General features: G+C 39.1%; 1 protein-coding gene across 2 annotated transcripts in view; it reads left to right on the forward strand.

The window, feature by feature from the left end:
* The window catches only part of LOC147630596 (alpha/beta hydrolase domain-containing protein WAV2-like), a 74955-nt gene extending 65089 nt beyond the window's left edge, over positions 1–9866 (forward strand). The window contains exons 7-8 of one of the 2 annotated variants that reach the window (XR_015267678.1): positions 99–431; positions 9759–9866. Coding sequence is in view for 1 of the 2 variants with exons in the window: in XM_086810530.1 (XP_086666656.1) it covers positions 99–362 (264 nt within the window). In the remaining variant the exon portion in view is untranslated. Of the gene's footprint in view, positions 1–98; positions 768–9758 lie in introns of those variants that run through there. The other variant, XM_086810530.1, reaches the window with a different exon arrangement.
* The last annotated feature ends 240 nt before the right edge of the window (positions 9867–10106 follow it).

A 10106-nucleotide genomic window follows, 5' to 3' on the forward strand; every position in this document is an offset into this window, starting at 1 on the left:
CTCTCTTGAGAAGTCTCAATTACTGCAGCATGACTATATTGAATGGCAGGATGTGTTGGCATAGATATTTGATAACTTGACTTTTGTCTGTTTTTCAGGTCTCCGAACCTATTTTGTTTTTGTCGGGTAGCCAGGACGAGATGGTTCCACCCGCACACATGAAGCGGCTTTACGCTGCATCTTCTTCTAACTCTAGATGCTTGTTTATTGAGTTTCCGACTGGAATGCACATGAATACTTGGCTGTCTGGTGGAGATCGGTACTGGAGGTCAATTCAGCTCTTTCTGGAGAAGTACGTCGGAAGATGTCCAGACGGGACAGGAGTAGATGGTGTACAAGGGGGTGTCATGGATCCTGAATAGAATTATGCTTTATCTGGTGCTGGCATTTGGTTATTGTGCCAACTTGATTTGGTGGAGATTTGTCTCTATCTTGTACATCTATGGCATGTCATCTCAGGGTGCTTCCATGCAGGTTTGAGACTACCTTTTATGTCACCTCAGGGTGCCTAAGTGCTTCCGTGCATGTTCGAGACCACCTTTAATTTCATTTTATTTTGATGCAGCGAGTGCAGACATCTCAAATAACTCATTTGCATGCACTGTTAAAAGCTTCTTTGTAATCTAATCTCTAAGGTTATCACTGTATCTTGCCTACTCGATGGATCACTCTGAACGGAGCTTGGATCGATCTATTTAGTTTAGATGCCTTTGAAACCAACTATGTTCTTTTCTTTATTGAGAGATTGCTTGAAGGTGTCTCGTAAAGTGCATTGCCGTATTTCTTTATGTTTACGTTTGCCACACTTTAATCAATTAATCCATTGTTTATGGATTAATGTTTGTTCATGTTTGCCACACTTCAATCAATTAATCCTTTGTATATGGACACCAAACAATGATATAAGTGTAAACCACCTTGTTTCTTTCAATTGTGGGGTACACTACTATACCCCAACGCCAAAACCGTGTATAATCCTTCTAGTGGAGCCAAGGAAAAAATGTCCCTTACTTTTACTTGAAGTCTATGTATATGATCAGTGGAAGGTAGAGGTGGTATTTGGGCTAGCCTCGAGCCTGGCAAGAGAGAAAACTTGTGTTAACTTAGAAGAAGACTATGGAATGGGAACACAGAGAAATGTGCTCCAAAATAGTTGAATAGTACTAATGACAAAAAATTTGGGTGGTTGCAGACCTGTTAATTCCTCATGGGGAACCACCCCTCACAATCTCAACACCTTTAAATAACGTGTCCCTTGACTTCTACCAATCTCTTGTCCAGCTTCTTTTCACATAGGTTTCCACTCCTCATAGCCTTTAACTCCTCTACCCCAACTAATTGTTAACCCAATCATGAAAGGCACACAAATGCCTTTCGTAAGGTTATTGTACGTACACATGTGAGTGGCTACATTGTTGTGGCGGATTGGACGAGGCCTAAGGTGACCCACTAGTTGCCATGAAGAATAGCTAGCACCATACTAATGGGGTTGGTGTCTACAACACCTAGTTCGATCCATCTACTCCTAACTCCTTCTTCCATGCTCTTTTGTTCTAATTCACTTACGTTATTTGATGGGTTAGTCTAGCTGTTTGGAGTCCTCCTGCCCAAGTGCTCACAAACCTCAAGAGAATCCAAGATTCAAGCTTCATAAATTTTTTTGGTTCCTTTCTTAACACCTTAGGTGAACAAATGATGTACAGTGAAATAAAGCGAAGTTTAGGTGGTGGTGAAGTGAAGTGGGGAGAGGTGAAGATGATGTGGTAGTGAAGATGATTTGGCAATGAATATGAGGTGGTGGTGAAGATGTTGACAAAGTTGAAGTGCTAGTGCGAATGATGTGGCAATGTAGTGGCAAGTGAAATCATGTATGCATCCTTATGCTTATGCCTTCTCCAAGATATGCAAGTGGGAGCATAATGGAAGGTTTCTCCACAATTGGGACAAATATAAGCCCTCTTGCAATCTCGCTCTTCAATCTTGCACATCTTGAAGATATCTTCCCTTGCTTTCTCAACCTCATCTCTCTCTCTCTCTCTCTCTCGATTCTCCATTCAAGAGGTATTTTTAGAATTTTTAGAGAGAGATTCTCCATTCAAGTGGAACTCGAGAAAGACACGTGGAACTAGGAAGAGAGAGAGAGATTCTCCATTCAAGATGAATTTTTAGAGAGATTTTCCATTCAAGATGAATTTTTAGAGAGATTCTCCATTCAAGTGGAACTAGAGAGAGAGAGAGAAGAAGAAGAAGAAGAAGCCCTTTTAACGTCGTAGGAACAATCCCAAGAGACCAATATGATCTATCCGGCAAGAGAGAGAGAGAGAGAGAGAGATTCTCCATTCAAGTGGAACTAGGAAAAGAGAGATTCTCCATTCAAGAGGAATTTTTAGCAGCTTTCCACTCTCACTCAAACCTTAATTTTAAGCAAGAGAGTGCTTCTTCACTCATTTCCACTCTCACTCAAACCTTAATTTTAAGCAAGAGAGTGCTTCTTCACTCATTTCCACTCTCACTCAAACCTTAATTTTAAGCAAGAGAGTGCTTCTTCACTCAAGAGGAACTTTTAGAAGCTTTCCACTCTCATGTAAACCTCATTTTTCAAGTTTTCGAAGAACTCATGCAATACCACCGAAGGAAAAGCTCATATGAGAGCTAGAATAATCACAAGTACCATGTTACTAGAAATTCCAAGAGAACATTTCGCAAGAAGAGTAGTGAGAAGCACCTATTAGAGGGAGAGAGGAGAAGAAGAGCTCACAAGGTTAGGATAAGCATGCAAAATTCCATTAAGCTACATGAGGAAAATGATGAGCTTGCATATATATAATTATTTGAAATAGGCAAAAAGGGATTCAAACAATTATCCGTAAGGCTTTGTATATAAGTTAATTTTTCTAATATTACAAAGATACTTTCCCATTGTGTGATTGGGTGTGCGATTGGGTCTTGCTCTTGTTAAACCTCTTTTGGGTTACCAAATTTCTTGGGGTCAGTCCTCTTTTGCAATGGAGGAAGATAGATGGAACTTGTTATGTAAACTGTTGAATGCTGGCAAGTAAAGGGTAGGGATTGGGGGGTAGGTGGTCAGGAAGGGTTTGTCTGGTTGTATAAAGGATCTTGATGTAAAGTGGATTTTGTAGTAATATATACATAATTATTGGTCCCAAAAAAAAACCTCTTGCTAATTATCTTCCTAATTAAGGTAGTGTGTGAGTGAGGGGAGAGATGAGGCCGTATAGTCCAATGTAGCAGTGTGAGAAAGCTTGTGGGAGAAAAGCCCAGGAACGAGCTTCCCAAGGAGGAGTGGAGCTCTTGGAGCACATCTCAAGCTCTCGAGCTCGATTAGACCCACTACATTATTTGGAGTAGACTTAGAGTGAGTTCCTTATCTTAGCCCTACACATTTTTGGCACTATTTTGTCATTTTCTCTAAATACATGAAGCTCTCCATAGCTCGGTGTGGAGTAGTGGTATGTCGAGGAAACACAAATGGTTGGACGTAGTGAAGAAGAACTGATTTTTTCTTTTTATTTTCAAATTTTCTTGTTTTGCTTCAAATTTATTAAAAATCTATTTTTTTTTCTCACAGCATGCTAGGGAACCTAGAATGCAAGTTGAAACTTCAGATTCAAATTTTGTGTTATTTTTTATTCTCAAAGCATGCTAGGGACTATTTGCATTTAGAATGTAGGGTTGCATCAAATAAATTTATATCTCAGAGATATTTGCTTCTTGTTAATTTTTTGTGTTTTTTACATTTATGTCCAAAAATATTGTGATAAAGCATTTTGGTTAATTGATCAAGCAATTTTCTTCTTCTCTGTTCAAATAGTTGAGCAATATACTGCTTACAACCTGAAGATTGAGGTGTTTCATGAACCATTGGTGAGATTAAAGCAATTTTCTTCTTCTCTGTTCAAAACAGTTGAGCAATAATTAAGATCCAATTACTTCAAAATCCGGAAGCGCTACCAATCCGGAAAGACTGGAACTCTAGATCCGGAAGCAATTTTCTTCTTCTCTGTTCAAAACAGTTGAGCAATAATTAAGATCTGATTACTTCAAAATCCGGAAGCGCCACCAATCCGGAAAGACTGGAACTCTAGATCCGGAAGCAATACAACTCCAGATTCCAAATCCGGCACGCATTCAGGAAGCAGTATCCAGAGACTGACCTAATTCAGAGACTTCTCATGCCTTTTTTTTCAATGTAGGATTATGCCAAATTATTCCATGTTCATATGATGCTATGTCAAGGTTCTTTCATGATGAAAATATATGCAATGATATGTTTTGATATGTCAAAATGCCTTATTCTATGCTATGTATGTTGCAATGCTATGCATTGTCACATTTTTGAGATTCATGAATGCTCATGGGTCAGGATGAGGAACAGCCTAGTGGGTCATGACTGAGGCAGAGCGAAGGAGTTTTCCATCTTCATCATAGCAGCAGATGCCGCAAGAACGTTACTGCCCCCTTGTAAGATTATGATGGACAATCGTGCACAAAGGCGTAACAAAGTAGCATCGACCCATAGGCAATAGGTGCCACAAAAACGTAACTGCCCACCACTATCCCTTGTAGGATTATGATGAACATTCGTGTACAAAGGCGCGGCAGAGTCGCAACAACCCATAGGTCCAATGTGAAAGAGTTGCAGAAGTAAAGAACCTTAGTAAAGTAGGCTATCATGCAATTTGTGCCATTACACGTGTCATATGAGCACAAATGGCGTAAGTGTGTGTATGTGTGTGTGTGAGAGAGAGAGAGAGAGAGAGAGCGAGAGAGCGAGAGATGTTTAAATATGAGCATTATACAATTAGAGTGAGTGAAAGAAAAGCTACGGTGGATAAAAAGTACAAAAACACATTATTAGAGTATACACTGAATAATATTAATGATGCTAATTAGTGCTAATCATAAATCCATGATTTTCATTAGAGAAAATGAGATTGTTACATCAATTTAATAGCTCATCATCAAGAGAGCATCTAGATCTACAAATCTCTCCCTGATTCTCGCCATCAGCCTACCATGAATCTCTCTACCCTTTTCCTAGAATATCTCCACTACCCGTGATTCTCTCAATCATCACGTGCTATAAGCTTTACATCATTGCATACATTATTTGGGCATCTACCCTTTCACCCTTTCCATGGCATCCATTATTACATTCACAAGCTCCATCAAAACCTTTGATCATTTGTACCTTAAAAGGCACTACATTTTCAACACTCCCCCTTGGTGCCCAAACGGGTCTCATCCCAAGAAGGTAATGTGACTATATAACTTTGACATCTCATTTACCCCCCGTTAATGGAGAGACACACACATACATCACTTAGCCTACATCATCAGAGGTGGCTAGAGGTGATTACATCATCATAACATATTATGGACATGAACATAGACATCATCACATCCACATACACATGGGCACAATCCCAACTTTACATAGATATCAACATAAACATAAACATCATACATGGGGACATTAGCCAATATGCCTCATAATGGGGTGGCCATACACATAACATGACATACATGGAAACATAAACATTCATGACATCACATAACATGGTTGAACATAACCATCATTGGCTTCATGGTCTTCATCTTCATGTTGAGCTCCATCTTTGTCTTCTTCACGGTCTTCATCTTCATGTTGAGCTCCATCTTTGTCTTCATCTTGAGCTCAATATATGTGGTCTTCATACATGGTGCTTAAACATCATAATTTTCATCTTGGTCTTCATCTTTCTCCTGGGGCTCCATTATCAGAATGGAGGTGGGTTCTTTAACTCACTTAGCATGTCTGCCTTCTTATTGAGCATTACACGATGTCTCTCACCCTTGCCTCTGTAGGGGGTCTTTTTGCCCAAGTGCACAAGTACTTTAGAAAAACACTATTTTTTCATACCTCTATAAGCTGGGATTTTGAAAGTAATTAAACTAATCTATGGAACTATATTCATGGGCATCATTATGTGTTTTAGCTATGAATATTGCTGGATCAAAGCTTTGTTTTAATTGTTCTGCATGGTAATTATTTGAGAACTATGAAAGAGTGTTGTTTTGAACTATGAATACACATGGTTATAAACATGGGTTCATTCTGGCCATGATCATTCACTGTGTTTAGACTACATCTGCTCATACTAAAGATACGCTATGGATGGTTATGAGTTGCCCAGCCTAGGGCATAGAATAAATTTACAACTATCCTTTGAATCTTTGTTGATACAGTCTGACACCTTACCCTCCTCAACTTGAATCAGTTGAAATGTCTTCTTAGGTCAGATATGACTCTGAATAACCCTGATCTTCAACCCTATCTCCTTAGTTGACCTTCTCTGACAACCTACTGACCTAAACTGACCCTAGTTGACTCTCAGCTGACCACTACCTGATTGTAATCTAATTTAGCTAACTGATGCTGACCTCTCTCAGATTCTTGTCCTCCAGACCCTCAGATTTTCCTCAAGAACCAGTAATCTTCAATCCTCAAATCTCTAGCTTTATTAGGACCCTATTGAATATGTCAGTTATCCTCTACTGACACTTATTTGACTCAGGTCCCGACTAAACTGATTCAGGTGATTCAGATCATCTCATTACCTTTGTGGCCTTTAACACACTCATAGACCTTCAAACACTTCAAATCCTACAAAGATTGAACACTACAGTCTCTTACCTCACTTTAGCTAACCTTCAGCTATGATGACTTCGTGAGTCCTATCTGGTTCAGCTGATTGATCTGACTCAGATCTTTCCACTTTAGCTAACCTTTAGCTATGATGACTTCGTGAGTCCTATCTGGTTCAGCTGATTGATTTGACTCAGATCTTTCCACTTATGTATCCTCTAAGGCTTAAAAACCTTCCAAAACCTTAAATCTCACAAAAGATTCAACCTTATAACCCCTAAATTGACATCGTCTATTTTTTAAGTGGACTTTGTTAGATATCCTTCAACCCACAAACCGTTTGATTGACTTAGACTGACTTCTAATTGTCAAACTAGACCCAAAATAGCTGTCTTCTAGCTGACTCTGTTAGATATCCTTCAGCCCACAAACTGTTTGATTGACTTAGACTGACTTATGACTGTCAAACTAGACCCAAAATAGCTTCCTCTCAACCCAAAAAGACTGACTCTATTCTTCCACACCCTCAGCTTCTGATGGGTTTTGACACTCACCTGACCCTGTCGAACACTGATGATTCTCAATTGATGCTATCTGAAACCTCACTCAAAATACTTTAGATCTTCACTCATAAGTGTTTATACAGTCTTACTAAGATTATTACAGTTTTACCGAGTTTTGAGAGTCTATTTCAAATAGTAACATCTTATTGGAACCTACAAGGTTTAGCTCTAGGGGTGCTACTCCTTAGAAATTGTATGCAGATCTACTAGTTACATAGCAATGAATACTTTGCTATCTTTAGCTCACTTGGTCTACTCTTACTAAGGGGAAGTACAATCCCCTTTCACCTATTTGATCTGGTCCTATTCAGGTCCTCCTTCTAAGTCTGTAGCATGATTTCAAGATTGATAGAGATACAGGCTAGCTCATAAAAAATTCCTAACATTTGTAAGATATTATTGAGCTTGCTAAATGGAGGTTCTTTCAACATAAATTTAATGGTGACTATTGGATAAACACATAACAATTGGATGTATCAATACATGCGGTGTTAAGTGCTACTTGAACTTACATAATTTAGCTTGGTTAAGCTTTTTTGTTTTTAACTTGCGGAGATAGGGTGCATCTATAACATGTGGATAGGTCCTTTGACACTTGTAATAGGCATTCAGGCTAACAAATTGTTTTGTCTGTTCATATGGATGTAGGTAAAAGGACCTACCTTCTCTTATCTTGCAGCAGTTAATTTCAAACAGGTTTCCCTTGCTATTTTAATTTTATTTTCACTAGATGCAACTTTTCGTCATTGACCCTAAAGTGTACATGACTCATAGTTGAACTTGTTTCATGTATAACATTTCTTTGAATCAAGATGGTATGGCTTCATGAATAGTTTTGTCTATTTATATGTGGATATTGTATATGTTTTAAGCTAGCAACACACACCTATACAGAGGGTTGGCCTTAGGGCAAACCTGGCCTACCAGTCTTGATTCCTTTTGTGCCAGTCGATAACTACTCCCTCACTGTCTTTATGTAATTGGTTTGCTGGACAGGTGATAAGGTTTGGATTACTACCTTCTAGCTGGGGTTATGAATCATAGTCCTTATGCTTTTAGTTGACTGGTTGAAGGAAGTCATAGCTAGATCGTTACCTTTCTCATACCTGACTCTTGCCTATATTAATTATAGATTTTACCCTTATTTCATGGAGCTGTGATCCCAACCAAACACCACCCGTCAAGGGCATGTTAACATGTTCTAGCATGTTTTAAATATGAAGAAACCTGCAGGTAGATTCTCTCCTCAACCAACCCATAAACCTTCCCGTTAGGTTCTCTCCTTCAAATCCTATCATTTAACGATTGGGTTAAGCTACTGGCTACTATAGACAAAAACAAAGAAGATGGAAATTATGCAATTTTTGATTTAAAACATATTCCTCTTGAACCACTTAACCGAAATATGGCCATTGCAGCACTAATTGATTGCTTGGCTGACATTGCCAAGAGACTATAATGTCCATCAAGACAAAGCCCAAATTCTTCCATTTATATTTATGGAAAGAATAAAGGGCATTCCATGCAATTGGCTGGATAAGGAATCCGATTGTATAGCACATGACATCCTAAATTAATTATCCAAGATTACTGATAAATTTATGATTGTTGGGTTGGACAAAGCACCCAACAATGTATCACTTATATGCAAACATCTAGCATATAGGGCGGGTTTAGCAAGACTTAAATTTAATCCGTTCTTTACTCATCACTCTGATGAGGTAGTAGGCCCATACTCATGGGGCCTATTGCCTCATTTTGAGTATGGTGCCTAGGTTAGGGTCGGCGCGCACGCGCACACACACACACACACACACACTTACTCCATTTGTGCTCATATGACATGTGTAATGGCACAGATTGCATGATAGCCTACTTTACTAGGGTTTTTTACTCCTCCAACTCTTTCACATTGAACCTATGGGTTGTTGGCGACTCTACCGTGCCTCTACGTGCCTCTATACAACACGAATGTTCATCATAACCCTACAAGGTATGGTGGTGGGCAGTTAAGTTTTTGTGGCACCTGCTACCTATGGGTTGTTACGACTCTGTTGCGCCTCTGTACATGATTGTACATCATACTCTTACAAGGGATAGTGGTGGGTAGTAACGTTTTTGCGGCACTTGCTGCTATGATGAAGATGGAAGACTCCTCAGCTCTGCCTCAACCATGACCCATATATTATAATGGAGGTGGGTTCTTTAACTCACTTAGCATGTCTGTCTTCTTATTGAGCATTATGTGATGTCTCTCACCCCTGCCTCTATAGGAGGTACTTTTGTCGAGGTACACAAGTACTTAAGAAAAACTGTGTTGAGATTTTGCAAGTAATTAAACTAATCCATGGAGCTATATTCATGGGCATCATTATGTGTTTTAACTCTGAATATTGCTGGATCAAAGATTTGTTTTAATTTTTCTACAGATTAAGTATTTGAGAGAGATGAAAGAGTGTTGTTTGAGCTATGAATACATATGGTTATGAACATGGGTTCATTCTGGCCATGATCATCATTGTGTTTAAACTACTTCCCGCTCATACAAGATATGCTACAGATGGTTATGAGTTGCCTAGCCTAGGGCACATAGTAGATTTACAACTATCCTCTGAATCTTAGACTAATACAGTTCAACACCTTACCCTTCTCAACTTGAATCAACCGATCCTCTAAAATGTTTTCTTAGGTCAGATATGACTCTAAACAACCCTTATCTTTAACCCTATCTCCTCAGCTGACCCTCTCTGACAACCTGCTGACGTAAATTGACCCTAGCTGACTCTCAGTTGACCACTACTCAACTATAATCTAATTCAGCTAACTGCTGACCTCTGTCAGATTCGTGTCCTCCAGACCCTCAAATTTTCCTCGAGAACTAGCAATCTTAAATC

This window comes from Cibotium barometz, chromosome 16 (assembly GCF_041138505.1).
Source record: "Cibotium barometz isolate CiBa-2024 chromosome 16, ASM4113850v1, whole genome shotgun sequence".
NCBI classification, from domain to species: Eukaryota; Viridiplantae; Streptophyta; class Polypodiopsida; order Cyatheales; family Cibotiaceae; genus Cibotium; species Cibotium barometz.